This window comes from Aedes aegypti, chromosome 2 (genome assembly GCF_002204515.2).
Source record: "Aedes aegypti strain LVP_AGWG chromosome 2, AaegL5.0 Primary Assembly, whole genome shotgun sequence".
NCBI classification, from domain to species: domain Eukaryota; kingdom Metazoa; phylum Arthropoda; class Insecta; order Diptera; family Culicidae; genus Aedes; species Aedes aegypti.
In genome coordinates, this window is record NC_035108.1 from 162896814 (window position 1) to 162914601 (window position 17788).

A 17788-nucleotide genomic window follows, 5' to 3' on the forward strand; every position below is an offset into this window, starting at 1 on the left:
TATTTATGAATGTATTACAAAATGTTCAACTGTTTTTGAATAAGAATCTCAAGAAGTTGAAAAAATCTGTTTTCTAAGTAAAATTAAGGGATAATTCAAAACACAGGAAATCGAAAATCACTATCACCAAAGGAGAAGGTATCGACCGTGATTGTTTTTATTTTAATTGTTTTATGGCTTTAGCGGTCATGCGACTCAAAACTAAAGGGAGTCAATAGCAGCAAATGATAGAAATGAATAGGTGGATAGGCGTCGCAAGGGAGAGACAAGATTGAAATTTAATTAGGTGGTGAAAGTTGAGCAAGCCATTTTAAAGTCAGTAAGCATCGAAGCGTCCTGTATTTTGCCTAGCTTCTCTACTGGAAAAGGGTTGGCTCAAAGCTCCTGTATTTTGCCTGTGTTGGTAGCAACCCTTCATGTGAAAACTTCCCAGCTACAACTTTGCCGAAGACCACATTTCGATGAGACGTAAGTATAATTTGTTATTTTTGATAACAAAGTCTAAATCATGCTGAGATGATCATTCAATTACTTTCAGAGCAACACTACTTTTTTGCTGTAGAACATAGTAGCCTGGATTACTTTGATCTATTCTTCCAACCAGGAGCACCAATGTTGCCTGCCAAATAGTTGGTGAAGCATGCTGCATGCAAACCAACTTTATGATGATGAATAACAATTTATCCTGAGGTCCAATCAAAAAGTGGTCTTCGGCACAGTTGTAGCTAGGAGGATTTCACATTAGAAGAACAGAGACAGTCTGAGGAATCATACTAGATTCAAGACAGTGAATAAATAAATAAATAAAATAAATAAGAATTTGTTCACTTTTCCATTAAATTTTATGACGAAGAGATAGAGGGCTGAACACAAAACATTTTCGTTTTCCATAGTAATCTCCATATAAACTTCAAATGGTGTGTGCTCAGTCAAATTTCTTCCGAATCACTTCAAACTTTGGAAGGATGCTATTTACCATAATTAAAATCGTTAAAGCATAGGGGAGCAAACATTTCAAAACTTGCATCACTCTAATGTGCATTGTAGTAAATTTGAGGCGGCCAGGGGACCCAAATATAATCTAAATAATAATAAATTTGTAGGATCAATCAATAGCAGAAACCATGGTTATCAAATTCAATCGTTTCTCAATCTGTTCACAAAGATCTTTTTTTCTTAAAAATCTTTGGCCACATTATAACGGATTCTGGAAACTATCTGTGACTTGAAATTTTCCTTCCTTCAGGGGCACAAAAGCACAGCACCCTTTCCACCCGACCTGACCCAGTGACCCACCGGAATAACTCCGGCCACATGAATATACCCGAGTTGCTCTGATCACTTTGAGAAACAAGATATGTGTAGGGTAGAAGCACCGGTTTTGGCCATACGCCAGTTGTAGCCATAGTAGATTATACACCGTTTTACATAGCCAATCAGCATGAAACCTTTAGTGTGCAGTAGATCACATTCATATGATGGAGCTACATTCATTTACTTGTCCAAATTGATTCAAAACATAAGAAAAACAAATAATTTTCCTTATAATTTTAACTCCCATACACCTTATTTGGCCAGGGTACTCCTAATTTGGCCACTCTCATGAGAAATCAATGCAATTGGCCAATTTAGGAACCGAAGTTAAATCTCTGACCGAAACTGGTTCCGTTGGCCTATATTGACCAACGGGATTTTCAAAGCGAAAAAATGGTTTTGGCTCAGTTTTGATGTTTTACACATATAATATGGATTGAAAGCTTGCATTTGGCATATTTGTTGTAAAAATACGGCTTCTCATTCATTTTTTTGACATTTTCTCTTAGGCTGGCCAAAACCGGTGCTTTTACCCTACGAGTATACTGACAAAAAATAATTGAAATCCGTTAAAAATTCGCTAAGCGGTGAGAGTTGTTGTTTATTTTTTGTCACTCAGGCCAGACAATGATTTACTTATCGCTTAACATCCCTGCTCTAGACCAAAATAGCTCTGCTATGTTTTGATTTTGTATAAGGTTTTGATATTTATTGGCCCTGATGTTTACTAACTTTTAGAAAAGAGGGAATGATTTTTGTTTATTCGGGGATTCTATAGAATATCTCATATGTGGGTGGAAAAGGGTTTGCAGCGCAAGAGAACAGTTTCCCACATAGTGTGAGCTAGAAGTTTAAGCTTGCATTGTTTTTGTGACTGCCTGAATATTAGAGAATATACAGAATACTGCAATTAGTTCTAGTAATAGGGAAACACTTCTTCAAAATTTTACTAAGGCGCTTAAAACCAGTTTATTTTGCTACTATCTTCTTTATGTTTCTTGATCAACGATTATTGATATCCAGTCGGTATATTTGTGGATACTCGTAAAGACGTCTGTATAGTTCAGCATACAACCAGGAAATCCAAACGAGAACACCCCTTTCAGAAAGTAACGATTTTTCTGGTCAACTCGTTTTACGTACTGCATAGGTGCACCACTCATAAAATGGAAACATTGCTGGATGTCTTCCTGGAAATACGTTCCACAGATGTGGTTCACCGACGTATGAATATTGAACTTCCTGTAGACTTCTCTACAAGTGTCAGCATCTTCCAGCAGAGTCAAGTCTCTAGTCAAAACATGAGACTCTTTGCCAACACGTTTCCAACCGCTGACAACGTACTGCTCATTATGATCTTCTAGAGTTGGAATGCAAATTGGTTTCACATTGGGTCGATCAATGTCGGCAGGGAATTTCAATTTCAGCAGTGCAATGTTGTTATCGTAGCGTGGTTTATTGAACTCTGGATGCTTGAACACCTTTTCTATATCGATTGATTGTATATTAGTACTGACTTCCCTTCCGTTTATCTTTTTACCGACATCAGGGTTCGTCTTCTGATTGTATTCTCCCAAGCGAACCGATTTACTGAAATAAGAGAAAACATTTAATGATGGTTCTAAAACTATCAATTAAGTGTATCTGGCCTTACAGTTTGTACTTTTTAAAATTGCTATCCACACAATGTCCAACCGTGACTACGAATTGAGGGTGAATGAGTGCTCCATTGCAGAATGGGTGAATAGTCGTGGATAAATCTCCTTTGAACTCCAGCATTGCAGTCCAAGGATATTGTAAAAATACTGGTTTGTCAATTTCTTCCGTTGTCAAGCTATGTTCATCTAGTCCACAATTACCCAAATCTAGTAAATTTCGTTTCTTAGCCATCTGTTGGTGATCGTGCATCCACTTCAGATAATACGGAATATCAGTGAAAACTACGAACTGCTGAGGATCGCAATGTCTGCTGTTTTTGGAACGAACTCCGGTACTGACCAAACCTCGTATGTACCAAGCATTGCCAAGCTCGAAAAACATTCCACCACCGCTATCACCATCGCACACATTTGTCTCGTTACGGTTACCAGCACAAAAGTTGCTGTTATTTTCCGAAAGCAGTTTCTCGAAATGCAATGGCTTGCTCTTCAGGCACGTGGCACGATCTACCACGGAAAGTGTTGCTTCTTGCAGGATATCGATGGGTTTGTCTTCGTCTCCTAGTCCCCAACCGATAACGTAACCGCTGGATGATAAAACCTCGTTCAAACTTGACCTGTCCTGAGGCCACAGGCAGATCGGTTGTATATAATCAGAATATACGATATCATCTTCGGTCCTAAGTAACGCAATATCATTTTTCATATTTTCCGTGTTGAAATCATTGTGCCGAATGACCTCTACAATTTCAAGGGTTGCCGTGTGGTCATATGGATGACTTTTGTTATGAAGGCCCAATTTGACGAGGAAATTATCTGGTGGAATAAGCGTTCGGTAATAGGTTGTACAGTGTGCAGCTGAAAAGAATTGATATTATAATTTTGAATCAAGCTAATGTTTTCAGAACATTGATAGAAAACAAAATATTAATAACTAATTGCGAAAAGGCTCAAAAATTTGCTATGCAGTTTGAAGCGCATAATTTTAATTTAGGACTCACTAGTCCAATCATGGCTTCGGAAACATTCTCAATGAAGATAACTTTTTCGAAAATACCTGGGAGACTGAATGGGAAGAAGTGAAAACTATTATTAAAAAATTCAAAAATATGAAAGGCCCTGGCGATGATGAAATTTTCTCACCCTGAAACTTCCACAGATTAGCTCATCATTCTTGGTTGATATATTAAACATATGTTTTCAGTTGGGATATTTTCCTGACATATGTAAAAATGTCAATTTTGAAACTGGACAAAAATCCTGTAGAAGCTTCTAGCTATCGTCCAATCAGCTTGCTATCCTCCATCATTAAACTTTTTGAAAAGGTCATTTCGAACAAAATTGTGGTCCACATCGAAGAACATTTAATTTTTCCAATTTACAGATTTGATTCCGACATGAACATTCGACCACTCAACAACTTTTACATGTAACAAAGAGCTACATAAGTTTGCGATAACAAAATTTTGAGAGTTATTATTCTATCTCAAAACTCTTAGTGTTTACCAGTTTTATATATTTTACAGGGTGTCTATCTCTGTATCTCGGTATCGAACTATCTTGTCGTCAAACTCACCTGTCAAAATGAAGTTTTCACTAATTATGGTTCCTCCACAAATGTATCCGACATCCTTTTTAAAAACAGCTGTATGCCATGGCCAATCGCCTTCATTTGCGGCTTTTCCCGACTTTATCAAAGCCAGAAAGCTCAACTGACGCTGCCCACAATTCACTAAAAATAAAAGTAAAGCACAATTATTTGACAAACAAAAACTTTTTCCACGACTCACACCTCCTTTATCGGCCAAGCAGCGGTAAGCTGACAGCCCGGCCAATGTAAAGCAAACCAGGGGAAGTACCGTGCTGATAGCTTTTGATCTCATAGTTCTGCGGGATTCCCTTGCGTGTTTTGTTTTGAGTCACATTCGCTGGCTGGTGCAATGCGCGAAGGGAGATGATCCGCCGATTTAAACCTTATTCTTCTGCTGTCCAAGCCTTACTGATTCAACGGATTTAACAGAGTGCTGAAGATTTGCAACGGGAAACAGACACGCTAAAAATGATTCACACATGTAGTTTCCATCATCGCCAGAGGCTTTCATATTTTTGAATTTATTAATTAATACTTATCACTTTTTCCAAATCAGTCCCCTGGGAACTGTCGAAAACGTTATCTTGATTGAAAATGCTCTCGAAATCCTGAGTAACTTGATTTTAATTAAAGACTGAAACGCGCAAAAATTGGTCGACAAAAAAATCGTATCTTTCAGTCAAAATTCATAATACAGAAACCTTCTTATTTTTTTTAGGTAACTTAATTTATATATTTAAAGGGAAAAATGTTCGTTTATTATTTTAGTTTGCCAAATTCGAACTGCCGTGCCTTCAGGTTAACTACTTCCATAAAAAAATTGCACAGTGATCTCATTGACCTTATTGGCTGCCGAACGCCAGTTTTATTTGAACTGGCGCTTGTTTTCCATGAATTTTTAGTTGTTTAGAAATTCCATCTGACCAAGGCCCAATACCGTTCGATAGGATGGAGTAGGGTGCCCAGATAGCCGTAGCGGTAAACGCGCAGCTATTCAGCATGACCAAGCTGAGGGTCGTGGGTTCGAATCCCACCGGTCGAGGATTTTTTCGGGTTGGAAATTTTCTCGACTTCCCAGGGCATAGAGTATCTTCGCCCAAGTAACAATTTAGATTCTAACTGGCTTTATTTATTTTTATGACAGTTTTATCGTATATTTGCATATTCTTCTATGTTTTATAATGATTTTGACCCAGTAGAAATGATCTTTAACCGTTTTAGTTTTTAATACTTCTTCAAGAACACTTCGGATGCATCACATAAGACTTAATTTTCAATAAGAACAAGTGACCTTGGCAACAATTTTATGAAACTCTCGTACTTATCTGTAAGAACGCGCTCGAGCGAGAGTAAGAACACTTGGTCGAGAACGTCATAAATTTCTCCCCCATCAATCAACGCACTAATATGTATACATTATTGATTGTAGTATTATGAATCCTATCATTTAAGGGGGCGCCTTGCATGGATTTTCGATCTGTTATTCACGGCTGTCGTTATTGATTTCACGGTGCACAATTTACTAATAACGCGAACAATATTGTTAACCAGTTAACCAGTTCTAAAAAATACGAAAAGTTATCGTCACAGATGTTTTGCATTTTGCTTTATTATTGATTGATAATTTTATGAACAAGAATTTGTAAATTCGTTAGCCAAACCAACATGATAAACATATTGCGAGTTTAACTTGTCTTGAGAACTACTTGTGGAAGGTTTATTGAAGTGTTGAAGATTGTCATAAGTGCATGATTACAAGTTTTAAGAGATACTTGACAGCTGCTCTCCAACACCGTCTCTAGTATGGGCCACTTTAGTCTTATGAGAGGTTTATCGTTGGGTTAGTGTAGGTTTATAGAATTACTGGTTTTATTTATAGTTTTATAGAATTGGTGTAAGAGAATACTTCAAGAATAGCATAAAATTAAATTTGCTACTTGGGTCGTACCTGCCACACGATATACACATGCAAAATGGTCATTGGCATAGTAAGCTCTCAGTTAATAACTGTGGAAGTGCTCATAAGAACACTAAGCTGAGAAGCAGGCTCTGTCCCAGTGGGGACGTAACGCCAGAAAGAAGAAGAAGAAGAAGGACGGAGTTCTGAACTGTTAGGAGGGTTGTGGTTTTTGGGTTCCAAAACCACGTTTTTCGCATCATACCACTGGATTGTCTTTTTCCCATAGTGGGAGCACGCCACAGGTTCTATCATGTAGCTTCAGGAATGGTAGTAGCCGCTTTTCGAGGCACTCCTTGACGTAGATCTCATTATTGATGGTTCACGTAGTGATGAAAATGCCACTTTTTAGACCACACGAGCATAAGGCATGACGAACGAGGTATTGTGTTGGAAATTTCGAAAGTTTGATGGTTTTGAAAATTTCAGCTGCCTTCCCTTTTCCTGATGCGGTATAAAACTCCTACCCCGAAAGCTGCTTGAAATCCGTCTTTACATAAGTTTTGTGCGAGAATGTCGGATTCTCTTGCTGCGCGAGCAAAATTTTGACACGCTACTTCTGTTACTTGGTCGTCATTTTGAAAACTGGAGAGCAAAAGGTGATAACTCATCATAGCAACTCTTTCAGAGACCACTAATTACTACACATATTTCTGTTATCAAAACAACCATCCAATCCCAATCCATACTGTCCCCAACATTCTTACACTCTAAATCTAGGATACCACATCCTACCCTCACATCAACGATAATGTAAATACAAACAATTCTCGCATAACTTCTGATCTCTCCCTAAAAGCCATTGGTAACCATGTGTGTAGCTCGTTGTTTCTGAGCATTTGAATGGATTTTCATGTTATTTGACAACGCTATGGGGAAGAAACGATCAATATCTACCAGCCCGTGATGTTGGTTTGGATGCTATTTCTTTCATTTGTTCAGAAACAACGAGCTACGCTCGTGGTTACCAATGGCTTTTAGGGCGTTATCTCAGAGTATGCGAGAATTCATATATCATTCATGAGCACGTCTGTTCGCATTAAGGAATCTCTGGTTTTTTTTTTTGTTCTCTCGTATGTTTCGGCGTTTTGCAATGGGCTCTTCATCATCATGAAAATCTCCATTAGTGGTACAACGTTTGGTACCATTACGCAGTTCGTCTGTTGTTCTAGGGATGTTACTCGTCAGTTGCTTTGACTCCTCCTTCTCCTGCCTCGTTATTTAAAAAAATGAAGGAAATGTTGCAACAGAAAAATTGACATGTAAAATAATATTTTATGTGTTTTTTTTTTCTTCACTTTACCATTATCTACTGGTTTTTTCGTTTTGCGTTCCACGTACTTCTTCAAAAACTTTAGATGCTACCGTGTTCGTGGCTCGGCCAGATCCTTGAATTTTAACTACTTTGTAAAACGCATTTTTGTATGGTGCGTCCACCTTATCCCGTTTTTGTTGCGATACCAGCACGGTATCTCCAACTTCGATTTCGGTTCTCCGAGCTCTGCGATTACTGTCCTCTTTTGAATTACGGTTAAACTTTGCCATCTGATCCCGATCGCGTAGTTCTTCATCGAACGACTGCCGCTGATCTGTACAACGATTTGGAAGTACACTCCGCACGGCTCTCCCAAACATCAACTCAGCCGGACGGATCTTTGTCACATGATCAGGCTACGAATTGTACGCAGCCACGTAATCGGATAGGGCTTCCTTCCAATTAAGTTTTGCAAGCTTAGCAATCGCTGTGATCTTATTGATGCCATGCATGCTCCTCGGATTTAAAGGAGTGCTGTGAATCAACCGAACTCCCCATACATTATTTAACCATGCTTTCAAATCAGTTCAAAGCTGTTGAAAGGAGGGTCATTGTCAGCCTTCAAAGTTTTCGGATTATAGTAAGTGTTGAAGATCCTCTTCAAATTCTTTTTCACGGCTTCTGTATACGTTTTATCTAACAGAACGGCAACAAGAAAACGTGAATAGTTGTCGGTCAATAACAAAGCAGACAGCGTGATGTTTCTGTCACAAGTTTGCACGCCGGGCAGCTTCTAACAAATACTTCAATCTCTCGGTCCATACCTGGCCAGCACAACCCTTGCCTTAGGAAATTTATCATGGTGGACATGCCTGGATGGTTTCGGTGAGCCAATCGTAACACTCTGTTCCGTAATCTTGATGGCAAAACCATTTTCACGAGTTTCATCAATACTTCTCCTTGCAAACACAAATCGCTCTGAAATGCCTGATACTTTGCAATACATTGGGGCCACTTTTTCTGCTTCTCCAACCACTTAACGACAGTTTGTATCTCACCATCAACCAGCAATTCCTTCTTAACTTCTGCATTTGTTACCGTTAACAACTGGTCATTGAAATCACTAGTACTCGCTGTCACTGAAAACAGTTCATGGGAGTCCTTTTAGATTCCAAACGCCGGATTTTCTTTCTTAGCTCCAATCCTCGATGGAGCATCGGCAATATTGTCTTTTCCGGAAACATATTGAAAATTAAAGGAGAAGTGGTCCATTCTTAGCATCCAGCCCACAGCGCGTGATTGAATTATTTTGCCAACATCCTTGCGGTTACCATTTTTGGTCATAAACATTAGTGCCTCACTATCTGATCGCAGTGTAAACCGTCTACCGAGAAGATAGTATGCAAACTTTTCCATCGTCCATATAATTGCCAATGATGTAACTACGGGTACCGACATTCTGCTGCTGACAAACTTTTGGAAGCACAAGCGATAATCCGACGCTCTCCAGATTTGTCCACTTCTTGGACTAAAATCGCTCCCAATCCCCATGGCGAAGTATCGTTAAAGTTTTCTCTCTTGATCAAATCAGTTTCAACCAGGGACGAAAATACTCAATCTACCCTCGCCTACATTGATACTTGTTGGGTAGATTTTATTTGTTTTTATTTGTTTTTATCCTCACCTTGACAACACAACAAAGATTGGCAAGGCGCTTACGCAAGATTGTCAGTTTCCTTTTGACCTGCTGCTACTCAACCGCTTTGTAATAATCGGGAACAGAAAATGATTATCATTCTAACCAGCTTGACTTTTTTTTACATTCCGCATAGGGAAGATGTAATTTTTGCACGAGGCACACTAAAGACGCGTCAATATAATCGATTCCGTGCATCGGATCGTTCATTACCCGTATAGCAGCGTATTTTTAAATTCATATGAACCTCATTGATAATCAATTTTCTAAAATTGATACTTTTCTGCTTCTGATAATCTAAAACACCAACGACATACAAGCATCGTTGTTTGTTTTGCCCATCTACTTTTGTGCCATCTTCATTGGTACAATCATATTGGTGGTGGTGCGGTTACTTTGATGGTGGCATAAATGTCAGTGAATTGGGTTTAGTGAGCATGATTTTTTTCGTCCCTGGTTTCAACTTCATCCTTAAGCCTTTCGAATGCTTCTTGATGTTCGCTGGTCCAGTTAAACTTTGCGTTGTCCGTTAAAAGTTCGCTGAAAATTTTTGTTTTATGGGAGAAATTTCTCATAAACGGACTTAGCATACCCAAAAAACTACGAACTTCTGGTGTATCCTTGGGCCTTGCAAACATCTTGATATACGATATTTTCTTCTGCATTGGCAAAATACCGCTACCGTCAATCGTAAATCCAAGAAAATCTACAGTCATCTGATCATATTTCGACTTCTCTTCGTTGACCGCTAAAACTGTTTTTACTTCGTTAACGAGGTATCTTAACTGTTCCTGAGTTCGACCAAACACCAAGATATCATCAAGGTATGTAATGATTAGGAACAATGGAAATTCGCGATTTCGCGGAAGCCGCGAAATCCGCGAAATTTGGCCTCCGCCGCGAAATTTAGGAAATCCTGCGAAATTCCGCGAAATAAATTAAAATTGGAATATTTATATGGAAATCACAGAAAATTTCAGTTTTAACATATGAAAATGGTTCATTCAACTTGAAGTCGAAGTTCCAAAAAAAGTTTATTATCGTTTAGTTTTTACTGAAAAGTTTTTTGGCTTGCTACTTTCGTTTTAAATTTTGCATTACACACTAATATCAAACTAATCATCTAAATTTATAAAACTACATTTATAGAAATTCCACGAAATATACACTGTTTTCATTGAGAATGTGTATTTTTGTGTGAAATATGTCCAAACGTATGGGAGCGCGACAAAACCGCGAAGTTTTAAATTTATCGCCTTGGTCAACCGCGAAATTTCAAGAATTTTGCCGCGAATTTCCATTGTCCCTAGTCATAAAGTTCTTGCAACAGCTGCACAATATCCAAAATAATCGGCTGTGGCCACCGATTCCGCTAGCATACTCCTGACCCTCAGAAACATCCCGCGGTTCCAAAGCACCGCGTCGGTGATGAGTTGGGAGGCCGTATCCAGGCGTGCAAAGCTGTCACTGGTGTTTATCGAGAAAAAGGTGAAATCAACGCAGCGTATTATAAGACCGAGATTCTGGAGAAGGTTGTGGACCCGGTATTTCGGGACGTCTACGGCAAGCATCATTACGTTTTTCAACAGGACGGTGCACCGGCCCACACGGCGAATATCGTCCAATCGGGGATTCGTGAGAATTTGTCTGATTTTCTCGATAAGACTTTGTGGTATCCAGCTCCCTGTACTTAAATCCCCTGGACTCTTATGTATGGTTGTACATGACCAATTTAAGAAGCTCTTTTCCAAGATCAGGGACGAGAAGCCGATGGACCAGGTGCGTGCCAGGTGTGATTCTTTTCAGAACGTCTTGTCATAAAGGAAAAAAAGTGGTGAGGGGGGGGGGGGGTTGCGTTCTGCTAATGTGCTCAAAACTTTCTCAATCAACATTGCTTCAACTTAAATTGACTTAGAAAAGAGTATCCTGTATTTCCATTTTTTTTAACACATGTTTAAAGTGTATTCGAACTTATTGAACAACCTGTACATTAAGCATGACACAAAACAAATCATTCAAAATGATGATATTCTCTTAGTCAAAGTCCATTTCAATTTCTCTCAGAAAGATTGTACACATTCACGCGCTCAACTCAAGCTCTCCAATTATGACTCTTTCAATCTTTCTTAAGGTTTGAATTGTATGTACTCTGTCGGGGGAGCCCCGTCTGGCAAAATGCTTACACCGTTTTGGCTAAAATTCCGACCAGACCCCTGTTTTGAACACGCGGTTCTTGTATTTCAAGATTGCGAAGAATTGGTGGTCACTGTTTGCTCGTTTTAATATGCTCCCTGATCTGTTTTAGACGCTATTAGTTGTAATGATTTCTTACCACGATGCCAGCAAAACTAGCATAGATAAAATTATTTATTATTTGAATACGAATCAATACAATATTCTGAATTCCAATCAAGATGCTCGGAATATGATACAGACATTTGAGTACAACAAGTGTTTGAAAATGAAAAATCATTCTAGCCCATCAGAACAATCAATAGTTCACAGTTAAATTTTATGAACAAATCGATCACAAATATTATGCCTGTCAGAAGCAGTAGTAGTCATTGTCAGCCGTAACTCTTCGGAATATGAGTCAAAACGGTATGCTACCACTATCATGTGTACACTGCTCGATCGCTAGTTTCATCCAGTCAGTTCAACTTATCGCACAAGGTTGCATGAGAGTATGCAAGCGAACGTAAAATGTTTAATTATTCTTGCAATATTTTTTTCAAATACCGCAAGAGGTAGTTCTAAAATTCAATTATTACATAAAATGCTAATTTTGTCCAATTTCAGCGAAAAAGTGTGGTAGAAGGCCATTTACACAGTTACCACTTATTCTTGGTGGAGAAGACTCCGTTCCTGGCGAATGGCCCTGGCATGCAGCAATCTACCATTCAGAAAATGAAGAATCTACACCCACTTACCAGTGCGGAGGAACTCTGATCAGTTCTATGCTTGTACTGACGGCAGCTCACTGTACCTTTAGGAACATGATTCCTCTATCGGCTAACCTTTTTCGGCTTAGGCTAGGGCTCACTCTTATCGATGACGCTGTTCAGCAAGAACATGGGGTAGTTATGGTTGTTCGTCATTTCAAATACAATCCATTTAATCAACAATACGACATTGCCCTGTTGAAAGCAGTCAGCAAGATAAAGTTTACAGACTTCATTCAGCCTGCGTGTTTGCCTGCTGACGATTATTATTTTTCTCGAGGAACTGTAGTTGGTTGGGGCATTGGTGATAGGAACCGAATGGAAGCTGTTCTGCAGAAAGCTGATCTCAATCTGGTGGATTACGCCACATGTCTGAAAAGTGATGCATCTTTATTCAGTGTGCTTTTATCGACAGATTACAGTAACTATTGCGCTGGAAATAGCAATATGACCAATGTGTGTTTCGGTGATAGTGGCGGAGGAATGTTCACTAATAATGCTTTTGACAGCTCGTGGTATATACGAGGCATCACCAATGCTGGAGTACGCATCGACCCATCTTCAACTGAGCGATGTGATCCAAAACAGTATGTAACTTTTGCAAACATAACATATCATCTGGATTGGATACAGTCTGTGGCATCCATGGAGAGTAACAACCTGTTCAATTTGAAAGATTGTGGAATAGATGATCATGACGCAAGCGTTCCTGAAAACGATAAACCGATTTTTCAACAATATCCTTGGATAACCATACTGGAGTATGATGTTACGAACTCTACCAAATTAAGAACAATGTGTGGCGGTGTGTTGATTCATCCAAGGTTTGTGATCACTACTGGGCATTGTGTATGCATGGTGTGTAAAAACTATAAACTGTGAGTATTTCGTCAACTGTAAACTATTGTCACGAAATCAAACAAATTTGTTCTTATTCCAGCAAAGCGGTTCGACTGGGTGATTTTGATTTATCTACCAACCCCGATTTGGATCCCGATGGAGAGGAAATTGTAGCTGTTTCGATTCCAGTTTCTAAAGTGTTTCATCATCCACATTTCAGACTGTCAGGTTATGGACATAATGTAGCAATGATCAAACTCGCTGAAGAAGCTCCAACAAAGATGACAAACGTTAAACCAATATGCTTGCCCAAAGTTAGGATGTTTAGTGAAAATCATTTTATCGTTGGATGGAAACGTGAAGGGATATCAAACGTATTGAAACGTGAAATGGTACAGCTACAAGATGTGAAACAATGCGTTAAAGTGTATAAATCTATTGAAGTCAACCTCGATCCTGAAGAAAGTTTTTTATGCGCAACTGGTAGCAGGAGATTTGAAAACTGTTTTAGTTTTAGGAGCGGAAGTTCAATGCAATATCAAACAAGCCTGAAAGGCACCAACCAGTACTATCTCAAAGGACTGTATTTCTTTGACTTGTCGATATGCGGGCCCAAATCAAATAGTGTTTTCATAGATATAGGATATTATTTGAAATGGATTAAACGGACGGTTGAGTTGGAGATTTCATGAGAGCGTTTTCCCATATCATAAATTGTTAGTATTAAAAATATCACTGCAGTCAGTGTTCAAATAAAAATAATTTCCCATTTCTATAATAAATCAACACTTCATATTTATCCTGTACCTGTGTATAAAGGAAACAATTATATTATATTTCATGTATACAAAGAAGAACCAACTAACAACAGTTCCTGAGACCATCCTTAGTTAAAATAAACTTTGAAAAGGATAACATATTCAAAAACCAAGCGATAGCAGAAAGAACTTAGCGTACACTCCAGTGATAAAGTTAGTGGTCATCCCTTGAGAATAAATAAAAAGAGTTATGCCCGTATATCTGTGATTACACGTCTAAATAAAACTCTGTATGGCTTCTTCGAAAGGCAATGAGTTCAGGTGAAGATAAATCAAAGCCACATCTCAAATTTCCAAAAGCACAAATCTGAAGAACCAGACATTCGTTCAAGTGGAAAATTCTATCGATTAGTCACTTGCTGGTGGTGATCAATCGATCAAATTTTCAGCCTGAACGGTTGTCTCACAGACAAACAGACGTCACACTCTTATCATTGTCCATCGGCCATCTTTTTAACGATCGATTTGAATTTATTGTAGATGGTCAATCCCTTAGCGCGCATCGTTTTTGTTCGCGTTTGACATTTACACACTACTGCCATCTGTTGGCCCATCGGCCAAACACAACGATTTTAGCATTGGGTGACGCCCAATGGGCGTATGTACATGTTCTCTCGACTATGATTTTGATCGTGATTTGTTGTAAGTGTTACGTCTGTTTGTCTGTGGTTGTCTGGTTCTTCTGATCTGTAATTTAAAAAATTGCTTCGATACATCTTCACCTTAATCTTACTTCGAAGATATTTTAATCGAAAAATTGTGTTTCATTTAAAATTATTTCCTTGAATTTGGGGCAAGTGGGTAAATGAGATAAGTGAAAATAATTTGTGTATTTTACTGAATATGTTAATTAACGTTTGAAACTCATTTGTAAACCTTTAAGGTCATACAGAACATTACGATAGGTAAAATATTCTAGACATTTTTCAACCATTATTACATAACAGAGCGAAAGATAGCTAACCTGTTATTCCGTATCAAGTTCGACGTACACCTAAATATAACTTAATTCAAACACCGTCAATTAATCACGTGGCGCTAGTGAAAAGTTTCTCATTAACGATTTAATTTGTATTTGCTCCATAGTTAGCTATAAGTAAACAAAATTCACAATTATCATAGAAAAACAGAACGTTCTGATAATTCAAGAAACATTATTTTCTATAATATAAAACAACGCATGGAAATCCCTAGGAATGTCTATGTAAAACTAGTTTAAAACATAAAAATGGAGTATATATCTATCCACAAAAAATATTCTAAATACAAAATTGAAGGACTCCCGACGTTTTATCCGACATTCTTGAAAACAAATAACAAGCGGTGGTCATTCTATGTAGCAGAAATGTCCCGTGACGTAAGAACTAACTTTGAAATTGTTGTAGTTATAATTTTGTTGAATCATTTGAACAAACATAACTGAACAGACAAAAATTTAATTGATGAGAATATAACTTTCTTGGTTACATGTTACTTATGTTATTGATCATTGAGAATCCTTAACAAATGTTATAGTTAATAGAAATTGTAAATATAGCTGTTAGTTTCACAATTTATTATTCAAAACGTCAAAATTTACACTTGTCCCACTTGTAGCGCAAATGAAAATTAAGGATACGTTTTTCAAAAACTTTTTCTGTATTTACTTTTCCGTTTTACATAAAAATTAATTTAGCATACTGCTAGAAACAATCATGGAGGGATCCCGAAAGGAAATTTCAGTAAAATTACTGAAGCAGCTGAAGAAATCTCTGAAGAAACATTTGAAAGAATGCTAAGACAAACCTATGAAAGAACTCTTGCAGGTATTTCTGAAGGAACTCCTGAAATAATTCCTGAAGAAACTCTTGGAGGAATTCCTAAAGAAACAATTGGAGGAATTTCTGAAAGAACTCCCAGAGGAATTCCTGGAAGAATTCCTGGAAGAATTCCTGGAGCAATTCCCAAAGGAACTCCTGGAGCGATTCCTTAAAAATTTCTTAGAGGTTCTCTTGGAGAAATTTCTGAAGGAATTTCTGGAAGGATTCCTGAAGAAACCTCTGGAGTAACTCCTGAAGAAATGGCAAGAAGAATTCATGGAGGAATTCCTGAAGGAACTCCTAGAGGCACTCCTGAAGGAACTCCTGGAGGATTTCCTGAACTATTTCTTGGAGGCATTCCTTAAGGAACTCCCTGAGATATTCCTGGTGGAAGTCCTGAAGGAATTCCTGGAGGGTATTCCTGAAAGATCTCTTGGAAAAATCCCTGAAGGAACTCCTTAAGAAACATCTTGAAGTATTACTGAAAAAACAGCTGGTGAAATTCTTGAAGTTACTCCTGGAGGAATTCCTGAAAGAACTCATGGAAGAATTCTTGGAGCAATTCCCAAAGGAAACCCCCTTGCAATTCCTTGAGAATTTCCTATAGTAACTATTGAAGAAATTCCTGAAGGAATTTCTGGAGGGATTCTTGAAGAAATTTTCTAAGGAAACCATGGAGGGCATTCTGAAAGATCTTCTGGAGGAATTCTTGAAGGAACTGTTAGAGGAATTTCTGAAGATACCCTTGAAGGATTTTCCTGAAGAAACTCCTGGAGGAATTCCTGAAAAAAACTCTTGGAGAAATTCCTGTAGGAACCCTCCTTACATTCTTCAAAAACTCTTGGAAGAATTCCTGAAAAAACTCCTAGAAGAATTCATGGAAGAATTCCTGAAGAACTCCTGGAGCAATTCCTTAAGGAACCCCCCTTGCAATTCCTTGAGAATTTCCTAAGTAACTCTTGAAGGAATAACAACTACCGAAAAGCTAAACATTACATATAATTTGCAATTGGATTAGATGGACAAATTGATGTGAAGATTTGCGAAAAAGTTACACGTCTTCTCAGTGAGAATCGAACTCACGACTCCCCGATCTCTAGTTGGGGCGCGTTAACCACTACGCCATGAGAGGACTCATGAACGCAGAAGTTAACCTGAATTCGATTTCAGCTCAATAATCACGTGGTCCTCTTTCGCAAAGTGCACCTCTTTCGGAAGAATTAGATGCCCATCCAAACACAACGCTTTCTATATATATCCAATGCCTAGCCCGAGAGCGCATTGTTTTTTAGATATAGGAATAGCACACTACACTAGCCAGCAACTGCGCTGGCTGAGGTTTCTATTGTGTGGGCTTCCAATGGGTCGCGACGTTCTCAAACGACCGGTTACGGAACATGAGTCCGTTGCTCGATAAATACTTGTTTTAATTATGAATCGTGGTTTACGGCCAACCAGCCGAGTGGAAGTTTAACAACTACCGAAAAGCTAAACATTACATATAATTTGCAATTGGATTAGATGGACAAATTGATGTGAAGATTTGCGAAAAAGTTACACGTCTTCTCAGTGAGAATCGAACTCACGACTCCCCGATCTCTAGTTGGGGCGCGTTAACCACTACGCCATGAGAGGACTCATGAACGCAGAAGTTAACCTGAATTCGATTTCAGCTCAATAATCACGTGGTCCTCTTTCGCAAAGTGCACCTCTTTCGGAAGAATTAGATGCCCATCCAAACACAACGCTTTCTATATATATCCAATGCCTAGCCCGAGAGCGCATTGTTTTTTAGATATAGGAATAGCACACTACACTAGCCAGCAACTGCGCTGGCTGAGGTTTCTATTGTGTGGGCTTCCAATGGGTCGCGACGTTCTCAAACGACCGGTTACGGAACATGAGTCCGTTGCTCGAT

General features: G+C 38.5%; 2 protein-coding genes across 2 annotated transcripts; one reads left to right on the forward strand and one right to left on the reverse strand.

Moving 5' to 3' along the window:
• Window positions 1–2251: 2251 nt before the first annotated feature.
• LOC5579366 (polyserase-2) lies at window positions 2252–4983 on the reverse strand. The gene is made up of 4 exons (XM_001647622.2): window positions 4765–4983; window positions 4549–4704; window positions 2969–3830; window positions 2252–2904 (listed from the first exon to the last, which is right to left on the reverse strand). The coding sequence occupies exons 1-4, from the start codon at window positions 4853–4855 to the stop codon at window positions 2304–2306; spliced, it is 1710 nt and encodes a 569-aa protein (XP_001647672.2). The 5' UTR covers window positions 4856–4983; the 3' UTR covers window positions 2252–2303.
• A 7090-nt stretch (window positions 4984–12073) lies between these two features.
• Window positions 12074–14331, forward strand: LOC5568757 (transmembrane protease serine 9). The gene is made up of 3 exons (XM_021842991.1): window positions 12074–12218; window positions 12271–13291; window positions 13354–14331. Exons 1-3 carry the CDS (start codon window positions 12158–12160, stop codon window positions 13943–13945), a joined length of 1674 nt encoding a protein of 557 aa, XP_021698683.1. The 5' UTR covers window positions 12074–12157; the 3' UTR covers window positions 13946–14331.
• The last annotated feature ends 3457 nt before the right edge of the window (window positions 14332–17788 follow it).

Excerpts from the sequence above, each read along its gene's own strand:
- LOC5579366 (XM_001647622.2), bottom strand. The coding sequence starts at position 4,855 with ATGAGATCAAAAGCTATCAGCACGGTACTTCCCCTGGTTTGCTTTACA. Across the intron at positions 4,705-4,764 it reads CTGCTTGGCCGATAAAGGAG|TGAATTGTGGGCAGCGTCAG; the intron begins GTGTGAGTCGTG and ends TTTTATTTTTAG. Across the intron at positions 2,905-2,968 it reads AATTTTAAAAAGTACAAACT|TAAATCGGTTCGCTTGGGAG; the intron begins GTAAGGCCAGAT and ends CTCTTATTTCAG.
- LOC5568757 (XM_021842991.1), top strand. The coding sequence starts at position 12,158 with ATGCAAGCGAACGTAAAATGTTTAATTATTCTTGCAATATTTTTTTCA. Across the intron at positions 12,219-12,270 it reads TTTTTCAAATACCGCAAGAG|CGAAAAAGTGTGGTAGAAGG; the intron begins GTAGTTCTAAAA and ends GTCCAATTTCAG. Across the intron at positions 13,292-13,353 it reads GTGTGTAAAAACTATAAACT|CAAAGCGGTTCGACTGGGTG; the intron begins GTGAGTATTTCG and ends TTCTTATTCCAG.